This window comes from Falco cherrug, chromosome 2 (genome assembly GCF_023634085.1).
Source record: "Falco cherrug isolate bFalChe1 chromosome 2, bFalChe1.pri, whole genome shotgun sequence".
Lineage (NCBI taxonomy): Eukaryota > Metazoa > Chordata > Aves > Falconiformes > Falconidae > Falco > Falco cherrug.
The window spans coordinates 86,073,178-86,098,907 of NC_073698.1; the positions used below are offsets into that span (position 1 = coordinate 86,073,178).

The 25,730-nt window shown below is 35.8% G+C and overlaps 1 protein-coding gene across 14 annotated transcripts in view; it reads left to right on the forward strand.

Moving 5' to 3' along the window:
• Positions 1-25,730, forward strand: part of DMD (dystrophin) — a 1,162,157-nt gene that overhangs the window by 772,599 nt on the left and 363,828 nt on the right. For all 14 annotated transcript variants that reach the window (XM_055701082.1, XM_055701084.1, XM_055701085.1 and 11 more), the window contains one exon: positions 4,109-4,273. In XM_055701082.1, the coding sequence (XP_055557057.1) occupies positions 4,109-4,273 (165 nt within the window). The remainder of the gene's footprint in view (positions 1-4,108; positions 4,274-25,730) is intronic.

Here is a 25,730-nt window from a genome sequence, read left to right on the forward strand (position 1 = left end):
TCGTTTTACACCAAAGTATTCAGATTGGGGTGGTGATGAAAGAACATAATATTATGTTCTTTCAATATATTAGGCTCCTTGTGAAGGAAGATCATCCAAGGCATGTGGTTCAGATGGAACAGAAACAAGCAATACAAGTAATTTTAGAATATATGAGAAGAAATGAAAATATTTAGATTAAGATCTAGATTTTTAAAATATGTAATTATTCAAATTTCACAGAAAATTCTTGTTATGAGAAATGTTTTCCTTTCTATGCTGGTAATTTATTTGTGTTTTTTTTAGTATTTTAATGAGAAGAGCAAATATAGGAATAAATTAAATAAGTGGAAAATTGATAGTTTACGATTAGAATAAAATTAAGCATTTTGAAGATCAGTGTCACTTGGTAGTTGGTAAAATTAGGCTTTTTTACTGTTTCCCAATTTAGAGCTTAAATCTTTTCTATTATTCTGTTACTAAGCTTCCAATTAATATAACTTAATTAACACTTGAACTAAAGTACAGAATTTTAGATGCATCACATGTTTTCAGATGAATATTTTGACACATATCACTGAAATTATATAGTCCTTTGATGTTGAAATCAGATTTTTTTCTTTGAAGGAATAATCCATATTTTTATTGTCCTTTGCACTTGTAAATTTATTTTTCCCTTTCATTGCAAACTAATGTATATTTTAAACGTTGATCTGCTGCCAAATAGGGCAAAGTTGAATATATATAATTTGTATGCAAAGGACTAAGCTACACTTTTAGAAAGATGTTCCAAATCAAGTTCTCCTTTCTTCAATTTTTTCTTTGCATCCTGTCTTCCTTGCCAGCCTGTTACGCTGCTTAATCCGACCTGTGTTCAGTCTTAGGCAGATCTGGGGCAAAACATCTCCCATGTTTGCCCTGGTTTTACTCTTTTGCAGGCGTTGCCTGATGGCTGCTGTTTCTATTGGTCTTCCCCCTTAGAAAATGACATCAGGTCTCCTCTGATAAAACTTAGCAGTCTTTCTTAAGTAGGAGGGAAAGAGATAAGATACCAAAGAAAATGAGTAGATGCCACATGGTTACCCTGAGACATCAAATAATTAAAGGAGGAAGGGGGCCAAAAGCAAAAACATAGAAAATAGAATTGGAATGGGACATTAGCTATTGCCTACTCATCCCTGGAGGCATCCAAGAATTTGCAGGGAGAGCTCAGAGACAGCAGGGCAGTGGGATGGCTGTAGGTCCCACCAGCACCAGAATCCCACTTCAGGGGTGGAACTCCTGGAGCTGTGAGTAACAAGCTTTAAAGACTGAGAGTAAACAGGTAAGGAAGATTCTGGAGAGCACCATCTCCTTGTGTTCTCCTCTGCCACAGAAAGGGCATAAATCTGGACACCCAGTCGTCATATCCATGTCCATTAGTCCGTGGAGAGTTTCCCAAATTACGCTTCTGGTGAGCTGCAGAATTAGGTCAGGAAACAAGCTGTCCCCCCAGAGACTGTCTGCAGCAGGACCTCGGCCTGATAGGCAGACTTGTAATTACCTTAAACTCATCAGGCTCTAATTTGATTAGCCAGCTTGACAGTTTGATGCCAGAGTTTATTAAAAAAGAAAAAAAAAAAAAATAAAAGCAAGCAAAATCCCTGAGATCCCAAATCTAAGAATCTGATTCTCACACAGTGGTATGTAACATGTTACCTGGCTCTTACAAAGTATTGCCTTGTTAAATGCTTATCCATGCTTAACTGTAGTCTTAACCTGAGTTTGAGGTAAGTCCGTTCTTTATTTATTTATTTACTGTTCTTTTTACCTCTATGGTAAAAGTAGACAACTGTAGATTTCTGTCTGTAATGAGCTGGTACATGTTTACCTAGATTTCTTTTTTATTTTTATATTAACATTATTACAATCCTATGTTTTTGCTACAATTTTAGAGCAGAGGCCAACTTGTAAGAAGAGGCTGCATTTATTTATATCACATTTTAGCTCTTAATATAGGTGGGATTTATTTTGTTTTCTTTTCTTGCTTGATTATTTTCGAAAACAGTAGGTTGAAGTCCAGACTATCACCACAACCTAATCTTTCATCTGCTTTTCTGGACTGAACGTACCTCAGAATGCAATTGTTTACTTCCTCCTGCCCCACCCCCTATTCCTTCACCCACCCCCACCCCAAAAAACCCCAACCCACCCAAACTAGAGATTTTTCTTTCTTGTGATAGACCAAATATGCTTGATTAATGTTGATTTGAAGAAAATTTATTTAAATTTCAGATCTTCAGAAGTCAGCTTGGATTTTTATCTGCCTATGACTACCAATGTACTTTCAGTAGTTTCTGTGGAACTTGTTTACATTAATATTAAAGCTACTAAACACTGGAGATTAACATTCAAAAGTTGTAAGAAAGATGAAACTAATCTTCTGTGAAATTAGGCCAAGGTCTGCATAGATATTGAGTTAACACATAAGGGAAATGAATGCATTTTAATTGTTTTTCTTTCATATCTGGAGCCATTCTGGAAAAGCAGAGGTTTTTATTATATTTCATAAGATTAGGAAGATAGAAAAAGTAATTTGACTCATGGGTCAGTTTTTATTAAATAGGATATTAGGGGGTGGTTCTAGTGAACAATGGAGATAATGTAATATATGGCAAATCAACTTCTTGAATTACAAATGTCATTTAAATACAGTCTAATAAACCATATGCAGAGTATATGTAGAGGTGTTATTTTAGTACCAACAAATCAGTATCTTCAAACCAAATTTGTAAAGAAAGGTAAATGTAATGTGTTCTTCCCATTCTCTCAGCTGGTGGTTTGGGTACTGTTTGATTTGGGTTATTTGGAGTGTTCTTGGTTTTTTGGTGGTTTGTTTTTATTTTAGTAACCTTCGTTGCTTTCCTATCTCTGGGGAGTTTAGATTTATTGTCTTCTGTAAAGTGCTATCATTAGGGATTAGAAGTTAGTATGCAGCAGTAATACTTCTGTAGCCAGGCAATATGATGGTAATGCTTCCATTAACACTGTTTAACTTTACAAGGAATTTCTGTTTTATTGTGTGTATCAGAAACCTCACGTTTGCTACTTTTATGAGGGTTGCTTTAGTAAAGATGTGTTTAAAAACAATGAATGTTTGGGAAACCTTATTTTTCTTTATATGGAAGGCTAACCATACTTCTTGGCTGATTTTAATAATTAATGGCCATTGTTTCTTATCTCTGCCCAGGCCTTGTATTTGCTGTGGTGATTTTTTTTTAAAAAAAATACAGATGGTTTTTTCCCTAGTATATGTTTGCAATGTTGCCCATTGTGTAGTAGAGTTACACCTCACCTCCCTACCTATAGAAAACAATCTGGGCATGACAGCATGGAGCTTTGTGTTGGCTTATTTATTTTCAGCCTGTTCCTATATTTACTCCAAGTACTTCAGTGCTGTTGGATTTGAACTACGCCATTCTCTGATTCTTCATTTCTAATATTGTTGGCACAGAAAAATGTGCTTAGTTAAAAATCTGACTGCTTTGAATGCAAGTAAGAGAACCAAGTGGCCCAGTCAGTACTGATGATATACTTCATTATTTTTCTTCACTGTGTGAGTCTGCTTTGGCGTATTTGGACTCAACTGGCAATGTTAAATATCTTGAAAGAAAACACATGCTCATAAATATTTAGATTCAGGAGGTTGAGAAATGTTAGATATCATTAAAACAATCAATTTCATATTTTCACTATGACTTTTCCTGATTAAAAATTCACCTTTAAAACAGTTTCATATACTAGAGGTGATAAATTATTTCACATACACAAAAAAACCCCAAAAAACAAAAGAGAACTCTGATGTTGGGGTATTCATTTTGTTTTGATTTGGTTGATGTGGTTTAACTTTGTTTTAAGTTTTTGTTCGTTCTTTGGGATTTTTTTTGGAAAGAGTGTGTTTTGTCTGACTCCTAAGATATACCTACCATAATAATTGGATTGGTGGGTCTTTACTTTCTTTCCCTTCTTTCTATCAATGTATAAAACTTGTATTTTAACATTTTATATAAGTGTATATATGTGTAGTGTTAAATTGCTTCATGTTACTTTTTTTCCCCACCAAATCATTGTCTTCTGGTATTTTTTTTAGGTGTCCAAAGATCTTCCAGAGAAACAAAAAGAAATAGAGATTCTGCTAAAGGATTTCATCGAACTTGATCAACAACTAAATCAGGTGATACTCTGGGTAACACCTGTTAAGAACCAGCTGGAGCTTTATAACAAAGTTGGTCAACCAGGAGCTTTTGATATTAAGGTAAATTTTCTTCCATTTCAAAAAAGCATCAGGATATTTAGAGGTCAAAAAGTCAGTTGCAGCATCAGCTGTGCAGTTTCTATTAACAATATAGCTTTGGGACAGAAGTTGGCAGTAGTCCCCGGAAGTTCAAAGTTCTATGAATTAAGGAAAACTTTTATTCTTTTCCATTAAACGTTTTCTAGTGACAGGGCAGTTTAAAGCTAATAGTTCCAAGGTGAAATATAAATATAATCTAGTCTTTTGTGTTTTCATATACATGAAACAGTAACTCCAAAAGCAGATACATCAGGTTTTAACACAAAGCAAACTAAAATATAGAATATCAGTGCTGGACCATTTAACATGTTGCATTCAAGTTAATATGACTACATGAAATTCAGAATAGTTAGTGCCATATCACGATTCTCATATTGCAAGTAAAATTATCTAACTGCACAGGTAACAATTCAGCAATCAGTGTAGCTGATTGTCTAGTAATTGTGAGTAAAATATTTGTAATCTGGTCCTTGATATGTATTTACATATTTTTTTAAAAAAAGCCCATATATGGGTTGGGTGAGGCCAGAGAAATTAAGGATGAGAAATACACATTAAGAATCAATTCGTCTGCCGGTGTACACTTAGACCTTTTGACCTTGCATTTTGTCTACACATATATGAGCTTATCTTCACATAAACTTGGAAAATATTTTAAATACAATAGGTTACTGAAATCCATGAAATGTGTCTGGTTTATAGTAGCTGAGCATCTTGTTCACCTAGATAAAGATTAAACAGAAGACACTGAATTTTGTATTGATTTTGATGATGCAATTTTCAGTGAAATAAAAGGAAAAAAAGGATTTAAAACATTTCTTGCCTTGCATGAAATGGAATGTTACCTCCTTCTGAAGATGTGTAGTTTTGCTGAGCGTGTTAAATTCACTTTAACTCAGTTTCTTTTAAAGAACTGTTTTAATGCCAAAACACTTTTTACGTCATACAATCACGTTATGTAAAACAGTGAATGTCAAGTCCTGTTGCAGTCCTATAATTGACAGAATGAGTTCAGGAAGACATTAATTTTTTAACAGATAAAATTAGTATAGTTCTTTGCAAATGTTTCTCTATATACTACATAAGTGATGAAATTTTGTTTTCAAGAACATTATCTATCCTTGTTTTCTGTATTTTAACAAAAAAAAAAATGTGATTCATCGATTTGTTCTTATATTTTTTCCAATCTGTTTCCTTTAATTCTAGATTGATTCCACCATTAAAGTTTATATAAAATAAAAGCAGGGCTAAAATTCTACAAATTCTGACTATTGCTTTCCATACTGTTTGTGAAAGAAATGATCTGCTGGGCTCTTTCAGTCCTCTTACGGTGATGTGACAAGAATATTTCTGAAAAACTGTTGAAAAAAAATCTGTAGTCCTGAAGCAGTTGGGATGAAATCGAGAGAGGTAGGGGGAACAATGAAGAGGCAAACAAAGAAAGGCAAATAAACTTTCTCTCTGTGAAAGACCCTACCGTATTTCTTCCATGGATAAATTTAGATTACTTAGATTTAAAGTTTGACCAGTTTTGATTGTAGATTAAAAAGCTAGTTGTTTATACTATTGTAAGGGCTGTAAGCAGATGAAGCGTGTTAGCTTTTATCTGCATGTTAGCTATCTGGCTGCCCTTAAAAGACATCGGCTTAAAATTTTAAAATGTTGTTGACTGATGATTTACCTAGACTTAATTTTCTTCAGGGAGAGAATGTTTTACATTAAGGATTCTATATTAAATGTCTGTGAAGGCAAATGGGATTCTTGAACGTTTTTACGGTTAAGGATAAGCATAGTAAAAGTTTTGAGACTGTTAATTATGACAAAACATACAACAAATATGAGTTGATAGAATGCAGGAAAGCAGCCTATTTGTGATTATATTCAATTTTATATTCAACTTCAAACACATATTTCAGATCCATGTTAACATGCTGTCCTACATTGGGTCAAGTATGTGCATACACATGCTCTTGAATCATTGTTGGCATGATTATGTTTACGTGTATTTTTAAATTACTATCCTGTATAGCTAATGCTACCTTTAAAAAAGTAAGGACACCTGCATGATTACCTATAGGAGGGATATATTCAACAACATCTTTTACTCTGGTGTTCCCAAATGCTATATAGTATTCAACACATATTCTACCACCATTTTAATTCCTCCAACAATATCCAAAGAACACTGAAGTATCTTCTCTAGCATTTAATAATTCCATTTTTCAGAAACAAGCACAATTCTGATGATCGCCTAGTAGAACAAAAAGGTTATTGTTAAAATAGAAAATATATGGGATGAGAAATTTTACAAAGAATCTTTTTTGATACTCTAAGAATCTGGAAGGTATGAAGAAGAGGTTTAAAACTTAATGATCACACTTGTGAGTATAGCACTGAACTAAAAAAGAGCAGGCTCATATAACTCCTTAGGAAAACCAGACTATTTTTGTTACAGAATTTGACATAATGGCTTGCAAATTTTAATTTTCATTTCAATTGGGACATTGTCTTGTATAAAATTTCTCTCAGTGTTCTTCATACTATTACTAAGCCTGCAAGTTAATGTTCTTCTCTTTCCTCCTCAGCTGTTAAAGTCCCTTCCATTCTCTTTCAACCCCCCCTACCCCCCCCCCCCTACCCCCCCCCCCCCCCCTTTTTTTCCCTAATGTATACTTGGGAAAAGAGTTCCAAAACTAATGTGAGTGGAAAAGATTTGGGCATAGATTTTAAGTACTGTGAGGATATTCACTTCTAAAAGCCATAAAATACTGAGTGTTGGAAATTTTATGATCTCAGATACAGGTGGAAATCAATGGTGAGAACAACAGATGGGGTGGGATAGATAGGAGAGAAAGAGGACAGGAGTATGTGTTTGTTTTAAATTAATGCATAGAAAGTCTTTATCAAGTTATCAATCTTACATTAAAATAATGCACCTGTTTTAAAGCAAGTTTCTTGCATTTTTACTTACCTGTAGAAAATTTCAATTACAAAAATGTGTTAGCTGAAATTAAAACTTGATACACTAACCAAAGCTTATCTAAAACACTAATTAGAATTATTCTGACAGAAATCTCCAAAATGCAGTAATTTATTTATTTAAAAACTATAGCAAACTTTACTTTTGGCATCCATCTATAATATGGTAATTAACATCAGTTTCCTCCATAAATCAGGGGATATAATAAATGCATGGTCTTATCAGAGAATCTCATTTAGCTTTTAAATAATATTGATCTATATAATATATGCATAACAAATAGATAAAGGGGAATATCTGTGGACTTCACTAGCACAGTTCATACTGATGACTTGCAGTTTCTGTGATTTAAAAACTGATTTAAAAGTGCATAAGTATTTCCACTTGTGCAAAACTTGCATATTAAAAGTAGGTGAGAACTCCATAAATTTTACAGTTCCTTAGAAGAATGATGAAATAAAAGCACCATCAGTGTTAACTTTTAAGGGTGGCACCAAAGAATTTCTGTGAGTAGCAAAGGTGTAACCAAAGGAGAAATTGTTACATATTGTTACAGAAAGCTTCACAAAACCGTAAGATTTTCAAGACCCAAATACATAATTGTGATTGGTGAGAGGTAGATTAAAATTCCTCCTGTAGATCTTACAAGTACATCTATATTAGTAAGTAAAAAATGGTCAGGATTATATTTTGGTTTACAGGCCAACTGACAGAGCATAGCTTACATCCTTGCAGCAGCACTCTTATCCCTAAAGAAGATATCTGTATCCTGTTGCTGCACCTGTGGCTCATGCTAATCCCTGACCATGCCTGCGCAGTATCTCAGACAGTGCAGTTTGGCTCATGAAGCAATGCTCGCAATTTAACGGTGTGGGCAATCATGCTGCAGCGCTTGAGCATACACCCTCTCCCCATTTAGTTCATTTCTCCTCTCATCACATGAAAATCGAGGGAAGGATGAAAACTGGTTATATGAAAAAGAGAGGTTCAGTGTCACTGACATAATTCATTTTTTGTGTAATTTGACTTCATCATACAGTCCCCTTCTGCTTTCCATTCATAGCTGTATGGATCTGTATGTTCTCGAACCAGAGCGTTGACTATGTGCTTCCGTGTACATGAGGTTATAGACATGATGGCACTCGCTCTAGGGGCAGTAGGACCACTAATAATGCTAAAATCTTCCATTTAGCAGTTCCTAAAGAGTTTTCTCTTATGCCTCTGCCCTTGTACATATCCTTGCAATGCTAAATCCAGACTGGTACCACTGTTGACTGTGATTGTGTCCACCCAATGCTCTGTAGCCTGCCTACATCCTGGATTTCAAATTTCCAAGTGGTGTCTTGCCCTTGGACTAGCATAGGATGTCTTGGTGTGTGTTCTTGCCCAATGTGATATAATCATTTATTTAAGAAAAGGCTCTCTGGCTGTTACCTTGCTGTTACCTTACATTTATTAACCCTTTATTAGAGAGGCATTTGTAAGTATGCTGTTATCATTGCTCTATGCTTGTTTTAAAGAATCACAGCACGGCTCAGGAAACACCTGACAATATAATTTTTCTTCATAATTTTCTTGACCATAATTTAGAGACTGCAATGCCACAATTAGAACCCAGGCTTTCAATTGGGCACAACATTTAGCAGTGGTTTCCAAAACCTCAGGTAGGCTCTAATAACTCACTCATTTCTCACTTAATAAATAAGAGTAGAGAAAGGATTCTTTATTCCCAAGATTTAAAAAACTTCTGTGGCAGTATTTGCTTCACTTATGTTGTTAATCCTTAATTACAGTTTTCTTCTACAAACAGTCAAAGTTGGGGTTTCTTTTTGTTTTTGTTTTTGGTTTTTTTTAATTAAAACCTTGTCCCAATAAATCAACATTGAAACACATATTTGCAAGCTGCTGGTTTAAAGTATTAGGATAGATCTCAGTTCTTTTTAAGTGCTGAATATTTTTTTTACTACATTGACATAATCTCCCTTCTCATAGCAGCATAATGCAGACCGCTCCTGTGAAATACTTATGTATATGCATGGGGAAGCCATGAAATCTACATCTATAAGAGTTTCTAGACTCTACTGCTGCTTGTGAGAACTGGAACACTTCCAGGTTTGCAAAGTACCTTCCATGTAGCTTCTCACGTGTCTAGAATATATAGTCTTTTACTCGATGAACTTCTCCAGTTTTCCAGGCTAACAGTATGACTCCTCGGTGGATTCGCTCTTTGACCTGGAATTATTCTCAGTCTAATAGCTTTTTTGCATGATTTAGTATTCATACTTCACAGACTTACTCAGATGAAATCATCATGAATTTCCAATGTTACAAAACAGTGCAAAGAAAATACTACAAAAATAGTCTACATCATAACACAGGAAGAGATTAAAATACTTAATAGTGCAGCTTTATTTGTAGTACAGCTTTTGCCAGCACTGGTGTCTAGGTTAATAGTGTTACAGTCCTTGAATATAGCCGTGCCAGGAGACACCTTCCATGTAGACATGTTGAAGTTCAACTCTTACTATGTCATTGTGTTTTTATGTGCTGGTAGATTTTTTTACCAGTACTTCTCCCAGCACGAGTGACATGTAGCTAGCGAAGCACATTTTCCTGGTCTTGCTTTCAGTTTATGTTGAACAACTTTATTTTTCTTAGCAGTTTATTCTTTCTGTGTCACTGCATATCCACAGCTAAACATGGGCATTTTGCAACTCCTGAGCACTCAGAGTTAATGGTTTTGCTGGTTGTATAGCCACAGTCCTTAGTCACATAAATAAACGTGAATCCCAAGAAGTGATAGCTGCTCTTCAGCTGTTAATGCAACCATATCCTCTCAGTGCAAAGCCGGGGTCCTGCAGGATAACATGGATGGTATGAAATATTTTCTTTCAATGACTGAACTTTGACATAAGGAAGTTTTATTTAGCCTTAAGAGATCTGTTTGGATCTCTACCCAAACAGCACTGGCCCCAGTAACTTCTGCCTTGCTTGCTGGGCTTTCTGAGAGTACCCTTGCTTCTTTCAAGTCTGGGGAAGTTTCATAGTATTTTAAGATATATTTCCCATGGTACTTTGGTACTTCTTTGGGGTAGAAATGTACAGGGAGGGTGATATCCATCTAACAGCAGCAGATACTAGACTAACATCAGAGCAAGCTGTGTAGCAGTTACTGAGGTGCAAACATGCACAAACTTCTAATAGGATGATCTCCACCTTCCTCTTTAACCTAGACATTATTTACAAACTTTCTGCCAGATACTCTTTTTGTCAAAAATATTAATATAAACAAGGACTCATAAAACAAGCCCTCATATACTGTTGGATATTAAAATTTTGTATGAAAGAGCTGTTATATAGAAACAGTTACAGATATTGCATGATATATGGCAGCCCTGCAGTTGACTTTGAACAGACACTGTTTGTTGTCTGTCAGAGATGTGCATAGAATTAGTAGAGCTGGTTTGATATAAGGTCAGAAGATATTGCTCTGAGCATCTAGTCAGACCTGCTCTATAAAGTAATCGTTTCAGTTCTTTGCATTATTTCCTGCTTGAACGGCAGCACACCTTTCTCAAAAACAAACAAACCAAAGCAAGACCAGGTTCTAATTTCCAGGTACAGACAGTCATCCACATCTTGTGGTAAATCACTTCAACCGTTGAGTTAAAACCTTGCACATTTTTCCTCGGCTGTGTTTGTTTAGCTTCATCTTTCTGTCACTGCTTTGTTTGCCAAACTAGAGAGAGCTCCAATACTGCATTGACAGTAATCAAATTTTCTTCTAAACTGTGTTTGTTAACTAACTGTTATTCTAATTTGGTCAAGAAAGCATATATAGAGTTTCTAATTAGTATTAGTCCAAAAAGCAATTATTGTTGTGGTCAAAGCAATTATTTTTGTGGTCCTGATAATAATGTGTTTATCTTTAATCACAAGCTAATTTTGGCCAAGTCAGCTAATCAGAGTTTTAAGTCGGTAGCAAATGTTGCTATAATGGAAGGTATAGTCACTTTTGCATTGTCTTCTTAATGGAATATTTAAGGACATACATGAGCACTTTGAAATGTATTTATTCTGATCCAGCCATCCAAATTTAATACACTTAAACCTTTTAGGGATATGTTATTCTGAACATGAGGCTATAGACCCATACTTTACACTTTGAAACAGCTTTGCCTACGGCATCAACAATCCGTAGAGCTCCAGATTTATGGCTAAAGGAAGTTATGCAAGTACTGACCTTTATTTCCTCCCACTGACTGTTCTGCTGAAATTTATTTACTTCACCTGCAAGAAAACGTAAGAGAGGAATCCTGGAAGAGAGGGTAATGAGTGATACTTCACTAGCTGGCAGCTTAAGAAAATACCTTTAGAAAGTCTAACCAATCTTTTCTTTTGAATTCTCTCAGTTTTCCTCTAAATATTTGTTTCTTCATAGTCCTGTTTAATCCTATGTGTGATAGGACTCCAAGTAAAAGAATTTTTATTAGATATTCCCAGAGCTTTTTCTTACAGGCAGAACATGAGGAGGCTTCAAAGAATTGTTAGATTCAGAAGTTAGGTTTCAGTCTAACAGAACTAGAATAATAGGGCTTTCTTAAATACATTAAGATCAAAATGACTAGATAAGACAGACCATAAGTAAAAGCTTTCCTATCACAAGCTACTGCAACTGTGACTAAGATAAAATTAACATTCTGCAATCTGTTACAGTCAGATTGCACTTTTTTAATGTAGTTCATGTAACATTTGTGGAGTGCTAAGGCTTTAGAAAAATACTTTAGGTGGGAGCTAAAGGGAGCTTTTTTACAATCAGAAAAAGAACCTCTTATATCCATATGTGTGCAGACACATATAGTAAGGAACTTTTATTTTATTGTGACATAATCAACAAGAAATCATTATCTAGATTTAGAAACACGAATATGTACAGAATATAAAGTATCTTGTCTAGTATGGTAGAGATAAGAAAAGTTTACAAACAGGTTAGTGCTAATATGTGTTTAGTTGCTGCTATTTTTTTAGCTGTTGCTATGGATTATTTGCTCTGGTATCTAGTGTTTGAAATCTGTGGGTCAGTATTCTTAAAAAGCCGAGCATTCTAAATCTTCTGAAAAATGTAAGGTTACAGATTTCTTCAGAACTGCTCAATTATCGTAATAAAACATGCTGATTCTTTTTTTTTTCTTTACTATCCTTAAGTGCAGTCCAGAGAAAACCACCTTAGTTAACCAGGAAAAAACTAGCTAGTACTTTTGATAGCTTTTAGTTATAATAGCAATCTTTAGTTAATGACATTTTCAAGCAAATGTTCATCCAAAGAAAACATTCTAAGTTTCTGAGACAGCAGAATTTTATTTAGTGAATTTCTACTTCAAAGACAAAATTCTGAAAGAGAAGAAATACTGCAGAATGAATTGAACATAACTTTTTACTGGATAGAACAATCCCTGGAAAAGATTAAAATCTTACCAACAGCTTATGTCCATTACTTCTGAATTTTGACTAGTGGTAGTCCAGAAAACAAAGAATGTGAGGAAAAACTAGTGTCAACTTTCAGAACTTAGTAAGTATTGTAATTGTTAGGGTTCTCTTAGTCGGGTATCATTGCTAAGATTAAGTGAAGTTAGTATGTTATTTTTACAGATTTTAAATAAGTAAAAAAAAAGTCATAATTTTATAAAGAAACAGTTCTATCTATGACATAGATTCAAAGATAATTTTATTTATAGGTTTTCTAGTTGTCTTTACAAAATAAGTAGTACTAGGTTCATTTTACATTGTTTATGTTTCATGTATGATGACCTACCCTGTATTCATAACAGACTCCAAGTAAACAGGTAATTAGCACTGGATATAATAAATATCAGTCTACTGAAATACTTTTCAAAGATTTTTAACTCAGTAGCCTTGTTCATATTAGAAAATACCACTAACTCATTACAGATTAACACTAACTCATCGCAGATTATAATCCACAAAACTCTGTCAGTTTTAACGCATCCTAAGTAGTGCCAAACTATTAGAAAAACGTAGAAAAGAAAAGAAAAAAAAAAACCAAAAAACAAACACCTACCAGCAGACTCTTTCCTAAGCATTTACTTGCTGGTAGTCCTTGAAATAGAAAAAAAATAAATGTGAATAACAAAATCTAACTGTTATTGGTGTTTTGAATATTGAATCTATTGTCAAAAGCAGCAGTACATCATGTTGTGACTACTGGGCTCTGCTTCTTTAACTAGCGTTAAGGTACCTATTGTTATGTAATTGGAGTGTAGTTTTGCAATATGTGACCACAGAGTGAAATCTCTAGCTGTGGTGTGCCAGATCATTACCACCAGTACATAAGGCTTTGAGCAATGGTTCAGAAACCCATATAGATATACAAGAACATTGCATAAAACAAATATAGGCTGAAAAGGTTGCTTGTAAATGGAACCTAAAAATAAAAGCATGTTTACAGCCTAGTGACCTGAAAATACAAATCAGCACTTGTTAAGAAAATTCTAAGTAAATGCATATAGGTAACTTCTGTGTTTAAACACCCAACAAAGTAATCTTGGAAATAATTTAATAAGGTGCATGTTAGCTCTGATTCTCATACAGTGACTTTAGTGTAACAGAAAGCACTTTGGTGAGAGAATCCTAAAAGCCATCATCTCATATTGCATAAAAATAATTAGTGAAACACTGTGTATCCCAACTTTATTTTCTCAGTCTTCTATGAAAACCATTTGAATACTGGATTTAAAAAAAAAATTCCTTGGCTATCTCCTCCCGAGTGAATTTTAGGTTGAAAATATTTCTCCTGAGTTTCATTATGTGAACTGAATTTAAGTACATTTTTTAAAAGTAAATGCTAAAATGCATAACTTGCAGTATTTTGGAAAATAAACTCAACACCTAAAGTATTTTAAGTTTTTATTTAAATGTCCAAAGAGCAAATATAGATAATTTCAAAACAGGGTTATCTGTCCATCCAAGGGACTAATACAGAGTTACAACCAGTATTTGTATAATTAGAACTCAATACTGGGCAGGACACTGACATTTCATGTTCAGTCATTCTCTTTTTCAATTTGCCTGATTTTCCAATCAGTACATATGTATATACATTATTTTGAGATTTATTACCTGTTCTGCAGAATCCTATGAAAACAAAGTCTCCTTACCAGAGGTGAGGAGTTGAAGATTGTAGAGAGCTTCAGGACAAATGCCTTTGCTCTGCTCTGGATCTGTGGAATGTTAACAGATTCAATGGCTGTATGTGCAAGAAATCAATAGCAATTGGCCAGATGGACAGTGCTATTGTGTCTGGTAAAAATCCTTTTTGATGGTATATCTTTGTCTGAATTTCACCCTTTGAATTTTTCAACAGAGATGTGTTCTGCATTGTGGCTAACACTACCTGTTAGGCATACGGGTCTTGTGATTGTAGTTCCATGGCTAAGGTTTTGTTATAGTAAGCATTTTAAGTGCTGTTTCACCTTCAGAATTATCTATCATAGTCGCAAGATCTGTACTTGGTTTCTGATTGTAGAATTAATCTTCTTAAATTAATCAAATAATCCATTAGCTAGTTTGAGTCAAAGTGTATGTCAAACAGGATCTTTTCTCCTCTGCCTTTTATCTTTTTTTTTTTTTTTTAAAAAAAAAAACAACAAAAAAACAAACAACAAAAACAATGACAGCAAATGTAAAAGGTGCATAGAAAAATTCTTATTAGTAAATAAAAATAGAGGTATCCACCCAATCTCATTCCATATATCTCTGTATTTTTCTGGTTGAAAACCCTGCACAGTGTAGCAAATGGATACATTTAGCTAACAGTGCTTAGTTCTTTTCTTTTGCATTTCTGGATATTAGTTTAATAATATGCATGTTACTACTGTATAAATTTATGTGGGAGTTATTTGAGTTTAATGCTTTACTTCCACAAATTCTTTGCCATTACAATGATTTACTCTTTTGGGATCAAATGGCCTGCATTGCTCAGCTTGATTCCAATTCCCCTGCTGTTAAAGGAGGAACTGGAGATACTCTATTCTAATCTGAACAGACAACCCTATCCTACACGTTATATAAATGTCTGCTGATGGCGTTCCTTACCTCTTCAGGAGAACTCGGGATTTGCAGGACTGAAGGAAAGATCTGAGGAGAGGGCACAGGGGATCAGAGGGTATTGCCTGCTCCTCCACATCCTACCTCCTAAAAGCCTTAGGAGTCAGCGTACATCCTCCAGCCACAGAAGGTCAAAGCTGTGCTTCCTGGGAATTCCTCCAGGTTTTAGTCTCAGCACTGCCATTTCCCCTGGAAGACAGTTTTCCAGGTGGATTGTGAACAGATGTAGGTGACTATAAATGGTGAGGACACAGAGGGGATGAAGAGAAGTGTGAGTCCCAGCATTTTAAGGAATGGATGGAGGAATGACACACTGGATAGGGAATGAATTGACAAAAAGCAGAGATTTCTGTTTCCACTTCTAGACCACTGAAGTCCTGCTGACCCTTCCAAATCTTCTTCTCCAGTCAATATTAAAACCCGCTTTATTCTGTCCATCTACATTGCCTCCAAATCCTCTTGCTATCTCACTAGTCCTTTCTCCCTGCTTCCTCAGTTTCCTAGTCTTTTCTCTTTACTCCCTCCTTACCTTCTGGGTTGTTACTCACCCTTTCTGTGATCTTCTATACTTGAGTCCTCTCCTCCTTTCCAAGGTTTACACAACCTTGATTTTTGCATATACTGGAAAAGAAGCTTCAAACTGTCTCTGGGTGTAGTATTTCTACTTGTTTACTGTCCATGGTGGTCACTTGCCGTATATTAAAAATAGCATATTGTGTTCATTTTTAGCAGATAAAAATAGGCCATCCTTAAAAAAATAAATAACTCTTTATTGTTAAAAATAACTTGTATTTGGATTTTGTCCTTGACAAGCTCTGAATGACAATAGGAAAGCTGTCAAATCTTGTCAATCACTTCATTATATACTTGACAACCTCCAGTTAGAACATAAAAGAAGAGCATGGCTAAGGAGTAGCAAACCTAATTCTCGACAAATAAAAGAAAATTCACCCACACAACAGAATGAAAACTCTGACTGGGCATTGCTGTATTTTTCCTTCCATCAGCTTTCATTTGCCAGTTTCTACTTGACAAGCTAGGCCAGATAAGTCAGATTTTAACTCTTTATTGATTCTTTTACCTTTTCACTTTGCTAACACCTTTTTAGATGAGTAGTTTTTATATGCAATAACAGGTAGTATAAATTGTCTACATGAGCACATAAAGAATATGTACCTCAGACATTTATCTCACTGTATTCTGACATCTGTTTATGATTTGGCAAAAGGCTGAACTGTGAAAACTTCCAATGTTGAGATATTGTTTGATTATTGAAACCACTCCTATTTTCAATGCATTATTAAGATCTGAAATGTCAATTTAATCAACTCATACAAACCAGAACTTGATATTCTGTGCATAACTCAATCATCACTCTTTCCATATATCTTTTTGTGGAACTTTGAGGAGCAATCTGCTCTGTGTTTTCTCTGTGAGCTTTGAGCATTTAGATTTTAAATAGTCTGTATCCAAACCTCTTCTAAAAAATCCTCATTCCAAGTGCAAGAATATTAATCAATATTGGCTGCAAATGGTTTGTGAAAATATGGCAAAACTTTCCCAATGAGTAATCCTTGTAAATTGTTTAATCTGTAACAGACGTTTCAGTCTTAAGGATGGATTGCAAATTTATCTGTGTTCCAGTGTCTCAGGGTACGAAAAATTTTTGAAAGGTGATCAAGTATTTGATGTGTGGTAGAATTTTAGTAGGAAATAATGGATGACTAGTAAATCAAGATATGATTTCATTTTTAAAGCATAAGCTTTTTAGAAGTATGGGTGAGTTGCTTGGAAGTTAGGCTATACCTCAACTTTGTCTTTTGGCTTCCTCCTTGTACTGTTAATAACAGCTCAGTTAGTGTTCAGAGTCCTAGGGAAAAGTGTGGTTAATATAAATGAGCAAATAAATACAGGAGGAAACTTACAGGAAGGACAGAGCAGTTTACCAAGGCTCTAGTGAAGTCAATACCAAAACTATAGCTTGCTTCACTGCAGCTATGTTTCAGAGATAGGTTATTTCCTCTCCTATTCAGAAAATCTTTTTTAACATTCTCACCAATTGTGTTCTTTTTCATATTCTCTTTTCTTAACAGAAAACTGTCTTCAAAACACAATTCATGAAAGCTCTTGGACATTCTTCTTCTTGATAATAATACGTTATTTATTAAACAGAAACTTATCTTCTGTAAGATTATATCTTTTTCTCTACAAACAATGTACAATTTAAAGTGCTGGAATCTGAAGAAGAGCCCATACAAATGACACTTATATCCGCACAAGGTCCTGTTAGCTTTGGCTTATTTCGCTTAGAATTCATTGCTATGTAGTAAATACTAGAGGCAGGGAATATACATCATCTTGGGGTTTTGTACATTGGTAATTATATGAATTTTTGGTACTTCGTGGATATTTAAATAAGTTTTATTTGATCAATATTAATTTGATTGATATTTGAGGAAAAACTGATTTATTTTTTTAGTGCTTGTTTTTGGTTTTTTTTAAATAGAAGCATATGCCTAATAGAATCATAGTTCCTTCTCACACTAAAGTTAGTGATAATGTGGAAAACAATCCTGTTGCAGATTTTGTGCTATGTTTCTAAGTAAATGTGGTTTTGAGATATTTGACATAGTGCTGTAAAGCTTAATTCTTGTGTGATACTCTTGTAAAGAGAGTCACCCTCTTATATATGACAGATTCTACACCAAAAGATGGTTATTGGTGGTGGCAATACTTTCTAAACAATTGCAGCAGGTTAACCCTGGCAGGCAGCTCAGCCCCACACAGCCGCTCGCTTACTCATCAACCCCAGTGGGATGGGACAGAGAATCAGAAGAGCAAAAGTGAGAAAACTCACAGATTGAGACAAAGACAGTTCAAAAGGCAAAGAAAACCTGCCTGCACAAGCAAAGCAGAATAAGAAATTAATTCACTGCTTCCCGTCGGCAGGCAGGTGTTCATCCATCTCCAGGAAAGCCGGGCTTTGACACACAGTAGTTACTTGGGAAGACCAACTCCTTAACATCAAATGTCTCCCCTTCCTCCTTCTTCCCCACATCTTTTATTGCTTAGCATGACATCATATGGTATGGGAAAGCCCTTTGGTCAGTTGGGGTCAGCTGTCCCAGTGGTGTCCCCTTCCCAGCTTCTTGTGCAACCCCAGCCTGTTCGCTGGCAGGGCAGCATGAAAAACAGAGAAGGCCTTAGCACTCCGTAAGCACTCCTCGGCAACAGCTAAAACATCTCTGTATTATCATCACTGTTCTCACTGTAAATGAAAAATATAGTGCCATACAGGCTGCTCTGAAGAAAATTAACTTCATTCTGGCAATACCCAGTACCATGTAAATCTATGCTGTGGCTGTTGGTTTAGTTGTTTATTGAATGGAACTGTCATCATTTGCAATAAGAGAGAAGAAATTCTGATTTCTTTCTTTGCTGTTTACAAGAAGAAATAAAACAATTTCTATGACTTAATATTTTTATAATTATCACCAAATTTCACTTGCCAGTCAAGATGCTTATGGTAGTAGTCCATATCTGCTACTGCATCATTCCAAGTAATTTTTCTTCCTCTTAAGCTGCTATCCTTCAGCATCTAAAAGAGCACATTACTGGGAAAGAGCTTGTAAAATCATTGTGACTTCCCTTATTTTCTCACAAGAATTTTTCATTATGTTTTTTCTGCCAGATTTCCTTCTTCTGTGTCAGTTCTCCTGGGTTTGTTATTATCTCTTTTATATTATGCACTGGAACTAAGACAGGGTCTGCAGTCTAGGTGGAACAGGAGCAGCTGTTTCATCCTGTGTCCTGTCCAGCCTCAAAATAAAATATTCGGAATCATATCCAATCTCAAAGAATTCTTCTTGCTGGGCCTTTTCCATCGTCCAACTGGATGATTAACAGTGCTTTATCAGTATATGACCACCATAGCCAAATTCTTTTCATATACCCTATCTGCAGGCCATTTCTTTACAGCTAATATTTTCATTTATCTTCAGTACATCCAGGAAATTTCCTTTTCAGGACAGACAGCTGCAATGGATAGATACTGATTTCTCTGTGTGGGGGGAAAAAAAAATACTATATTTCATCCGCTCTAGATGTACAGAGAAGCTTACAAATTTCTGGTAGCCAACAGGAAAATGTGCTTTGGAAAAAAACATCCTTTCACCTCTGCAGAGCAGTGGCGATTGCTAATTCAGACATAATTTGCATGGCTTAAAATTTGGGAACTTCTTAGTTCCATTTCATTGTGGAGGACTTCCTTTTCTTTTCTTTTTTTTTTTTTTTCCCCCTTCTCTTTTCCAGTACCAAGAATAAGATGTATTACAGGGAGCAGGATGATGAAAAACACCACCAAATCTGAATAGACACAGTGTCTAAATATTTTACAAACTGCACAAAGGCTGCAATCATAGGTTTATAAAGTAGTTATGAACTCTAAAATTGAATTGTTAAACTTTTAGAAGGAAGAGGTCCTTCATGTAGTGCACTTTTCCATGAAATAATTTTCTCCTCTAAAGTATCTCAAAAATTATTCACATAGGTCAAGAGTTATAGTTGTATCAATTTTCCAGTCTCTCATTAAAATCAGATTACTCTATTTTGCCCACTTGACTTTAAAAAGCTGGATGAATCTCACAATACTCCCCATGAAGATAGCTTCTAACACTGTCTTGGGATCATATTTCAAGTCTCAAACATTTAAAAAATCAGTCATTTAAAGTAATGGGGGAAAGAATGGTTATCTTCTTTACTCATAATGGCATTTTTAGAGGCAAGTGTATAAAATTGCTTGTCCACTAGTTACAGAATATTTTCAGTGCTAAAGCAGTTTTACATTAAGCATCAACTTAGGCCACTAATGGAAGAGTCTTCAAATTTAATTACTTGGGTTTGGTGCCTTTTTTTTTTTTTTTTGGGGGGGGGGGGGTGTTGTTTGTTTGGTTGGGTTGGGGTTTTTTTGTTTTTTTGTTTGTTTGTTGTTTTTGTTTTTTTTTTTTTTTAATAAAGCCCTAAGACATGGAGGTGAAGTTAAATTCTGTAGATAATCACAGAATGGTTTTTTTTCTAGTAAGATAGGTAAAATACAGGAAGTTATCAAACCTTTTCATCTGTTATGTTGAAAAGAGCAGAGGTAAAAGCTTTCCTCTCCTTGAATTTTGTCAAGATTAATTAAAGACTTTATTCAGGAAGTTTAAATACTGGGAACTGTGTTTTTCCCCCAGTGTATTAGGTGCCACCTCAATATGGCCACAGAACTGTTAATAATAGTATGTCTTGGATATATTCTAATAATATTGTAAAGATATCTAAAGTGAACACCAAGAACGCCATTGACTGTATTGTCTGACTTACGATCAAGATTTGATGCTCACTGTGGTGTAGTTGCACTTTGATGTATTTTAATTAAGTTTTCTCATACCATTCTTTGTGGTGATTTAGCTTGTTAGTCTGCTCCATGAATGGAAATGTGCAAAGCTGAGTCAAAAGGAAAAGTGAGGTTGCTTATTTAGAACCAGATTTCTTGAAGATGGGAATATATTCACGTTTTCTATCCACTCCCTTTTACTTGTGAGGAAAAAATGAGGCATTCAGAACCTCACCATTTATTTCCAGCTTTTTCCCTAAAACATCTGGGAATAGTAACCTGAAAGATAGGCATGAATATTTCAAGGAACCTTGCTGGAACTTCTTGTGAGCATGAATCAGAAAATGTTACAAGTTACACTCTCCCTCATCTAAAGAACAAGAAAAACATAATTAGATGTAATTTTCTGTTATCAAGTCAAATATGTATGAGGATTTGTATCTAATTATTTTGAAAAAGTCTTTTTGACATTAAAAGTCTCCAAATTATTTTAGATTTTTGATTTAGTATATTTGCTTGTGATACATCACTGACTTATCTTGATCAGTAAAGTGAAGGGAAATTGCTTAATGCCTCTGTTTTCCTGTGAATAAATTATCTTCTTTAATCTTCATGTAATGAACCATCTTGATAAAAAGAAGTCATGACTTTTAAAGCAACTCACTATATTAATTTCAAAGTGATATTTTTGTATTTGAAGGTTGTAATTAAATTTCCACTTTTGCATTGCACTTCGCCATGAAGACACAGGTTTAATCACCTGAACTTCTCCTGCTGTCCCTGCAGAAAATATCCCATGGACACAATCTTATTGGGAAACCAATCCCAAATGTTTTACCAGCATTATTAGAGAAGGTTAATCAGTGCTTGTGATTCTTAATATAGACCAATACGCAGTCTGATATGTTGCAGATACTTTTATAGATGGTTGCCTGGGCCTCCAAGTTATGTGCAGCATATGTCAAACAGCCTGTCTGTGTCTGCTAGGATAGCTACCGTCTCTTGAAATAACATATGCCAAGCCATCAAACTTTCTCTTCCATTAGCATACGCACCAGAGGTTTAGTCAATATATTGGTTTCAGCTAGGGAATATGAATTTTCTAAGTTCTGAGCTATATCAACAGACTTTCATAGTCCATATGGGGCTGTAGACAAGTCCCTTCCACTTTTTCAGCCTGTAAATTTGTTCAGCAGGTTGAACTGACATGTTGTTAGAAATGCAGAAGCCAGTGTGGCTTATTCAGCAGTAGGCTTTCTTCAGTTTGGATGCACCATTTTAACACCACTGAAAATTCATAAATGGTATGTCATGGAAAAAAGGTGGCCTCTGATTCTTGTTGTATATGCATGTTTGAGAAACAGCAGTTTCCAATGATGATTTATTTTAATTTGCCATATGTGTGAAATGTTTAATTAGCATATTCATCACCCAGCCCAGAAGCAGCACTACGATTCCTTTCACAGGCGGTTCATAAATTGTGCAATTCCAGCAGGGTCAGCTCTGTCTCCCAGAGACAGTGCTGCACCCGCCCCACAGCCGCTCTCCCGCAGCAAGCAGAGTGAGTGTGGCAGAGGAGTCAGTGATCTTGAATCTGGACTTTTAAAAGTGATGGGTTTGGCATTCTCTAAAAACCGATAGACATGATCATGGACAACTCTTATGAGCTTTAGTAGTAGCCTGGCCTGGGCAATCAAGACCAGATGTCAGGCCCAGCTCTGGGATGTTATTCACCCGGATCCTGCACAGCCTAGATAATAACGTGGTCTCTGCTGTGAGTGAACCATCGGAGGCCATGTCATAGTTGTTACCTTTTTGTTCACTTTGGGAACTGAATGATGGAGCAGTATCCTGAAACTACTTTCTTGCTGTTGACATGTATTAAAAGGGTGTCACCTAGCAAATGGATTTGAAATTGCTGGAAACTCGCTCACTGGGCAGAATTCATCAAGGGGCTATCCCATCAGGCAGAGAACTGGGCAAAGATCTCCCTCAAAGTTACTGCAGCAATTTAATGTCAGGTGTGCACTTATGTAAAATCATTTTGTGATGTTTTTAAATGATGTTGGCATTAATGAGCAACAATCAAAAAGTAGTCGCTGCTCTAACAAAGAAGGTATGTGTTAATTTCAGTGGTGTCCAAGTGAATGACAAGATATTGAGTACCTCTTTTTCCCCTGGACTCTTACCTCTTTTTTTATTTCCACATAAATCTCAAATGAAGCACCATGCTATATTGGATAGACTTGCACAATGCATTTCAGTTTAGGTCAAGGGCATTGATTTTGAAAGATCAGATTACAGAAGGTTAGTTCATGTAACTCCAGAAAATTGTAGAGCAGAAGGAATTGGTGATTTAACAGCTAAATATATTATGTTTCTGTTACCTGGCCATGGAAAATGATACCTGTATTCTATCTATAAAGAACAAATACCTTTTGAATGCATTAAAAAAACCTTTTAAAATGTTTATATAATATGTAGAAATGGGCTATCTTTGGTTTTATGTGTTGTGTATACTAACTAGTATTAGTATAAAATACTGACAATGAAAAGAATCATTTAATGCTTTCTTCTTTTCTGCAGAATGTGGATTTGCATTGTACCACCAGTCATTCATTTTCCTTTTTTGTCCTTAATTTTAAAAGGCAAATTAGCCTATTTGTATGTGTGTGTATGGTAAATCACAATTCAAATTTCAGTATAGAAGGCAGATTACAAATAAATACTGAGAAACCAAATGTTGTTACAGCTACAGAACCTGAGTAGTAACTCCTGTTATTAATTGTCCTTTTAATTAGTCTGTAGCGCCTTTCCTAGCGAGGTTCTTCTGGGTTTGAATTTTCAATTCCTGGTGGTGGAACTTGACTGATAATGTTAATGGTTGTTATTACAAACCTAGTCAGATTAAATACATGACGAAGCTTAAGAGAAGCTCCTGAAAGACCCTCTGCTTTTCCTCGAGTCTAGAAAATGGTAAGGGGAAGTGGTGCAGATGACCTGGGAGGCACCAGTAAGTGCTCAGGTTCGCTCAGTCCTTGTTACAGCTGCCGGGGCCCTGCAGGGCTGGTGGCCACCTGTGGGCCAGGGCCATCAGAGGGCTCACCTTGAGGGGTCTTCGAGGCAGGGCCTGGCAGCCTGGGCCCATCCCATTGCCCAGCCAGGAGCAGGGCAGCCAGGAGCACCAGGGCAGCCCCCACCCTGGACAGCTGGCACCTCCCTGGGGATGGGAAACAGCCTGTCGATGGGTCCAGCTCAGTGGTGCCCATGGCCGGGCAGTGACGGGCTGTGGGGAGCTGGAGACCAGCCCTGCTGTGGTGTTGCTGGAGCATGGAGTGATGGCCCCAGCGAGGCTGACATGGGGTCCTGGGCTGTGGGCAGGTGAGGGGTGTCCTGGAGGTGATGGGGAAGTGGGCAGGGGCAGGCAGGGCTGGGGGTGCCCTCAGGGCCTGGGGCTGTTAGGTGCCCCCCTAAAGCATACCTTCTATGCTGGTTACAGCCTGAAACCAATTTGTGTGCTCCCAGACCAGCCCATGGTGGAAACCAGAGCCCAGTGAATGGGGAAGATTGAGAGATCCACTTCAAAAGCGCATCCATGCTGCAGGTTACACCAGCAGTGTCAGTGCGCCCACAGTGATCTTCATGTTCTTGGACTCTGCAGGGCCTTATAACATGTTTTCCCTGTTACAGATTTTTTTACAATACTTGGCACTGCTATGAAATAAGTATTTGACACACGTAAATAACACAATACAAAATACTGGCAAAATACTGCAGATGGCTTAGTTTTTAAAAAAATAAAATCTAAAGAAAAATATTAAAATGGTTATTTTTCATGAAGATAGACACAAATATACCTTCTTCATTAACACCCCTTGATAATTATTTTTTCTTTATGTGGTGAGTAGGGAAGCAGAAAGCGAACTTAGTATGGAAACAGGAAGAAAATAGGACTTTAATGAGTTAAATCTACAGGTTAATCAGCTCCCACTCCCCCCCAATATCCCAATTTTGCTATTCATTGCTTTTCAGTGCTCATTCTTTATGAGTCCTTACAGTTATATCATTAATATTGAAATGCATAATAAAAAGCTATTAAATGCAAATGTTTCAAATAATTGCAAGAAATCAGACAAGATTTAATTCAATTCATTTGCTATGTATAAACAATATTTGAAAAGAAAAATGGGAGATGATAGTGAATTTATGAACACTTTTTTATTTTTACTGATTATCCATAAAGTTTTGCACATAAAATTTTAGGCAGCTATATAGACATGTTTTTTATGTTGAGCTGAAACAGAGGAGCAAAATGGCCCCTTTCTTAGACTGAAAATTACATAGATTTCAACAAGTTTATTGCAGAGCAAAGAATAGCAGATTTGTGCCAATAAAATGATGTGTCAGATCAGATAGTGACAAGGCTGGCACACAATCTTGTCTGCTGTCACACTAATGATAACTGGAACTGTGGACAGCAAATCAAGTTGGAGAGTCAGTGGATAGCCTGTTATATTGGTTAGGACAAGGTAATCAAGCTATAAAATAGGTGGGAGAAAAGTGGAGAAAGAAAACAAAAACAAACCAACCAGTTAATTTTGGCATCTCAGATAATTTGGGATTTGTTTGGTGTTTTTTTTTGTTTGGTTTATTTTTTCTTCTATCACTTGAAAAATGAAAACAATGTAAGTCATGGAACTCTAGGTGGGGTATATCTCTTCTTTTACACTTTTCAGTGTTGTTGGTTTTTGGGGTATTTTTTGAGGGTTTTTTTTCTTCTTATAATTACCTACATGTAGTGCTTCACCCATTACTTATTTGATCAGTGCCTGCTGAAATGAAGTTGCTGTATCTTCAGAAGGGTTTCTTGGAGTTGCCTTATTTCAGCACATTACACCTTTCCAGATTAGAAAAGAAAATTGATCGAGAATATGCTATTG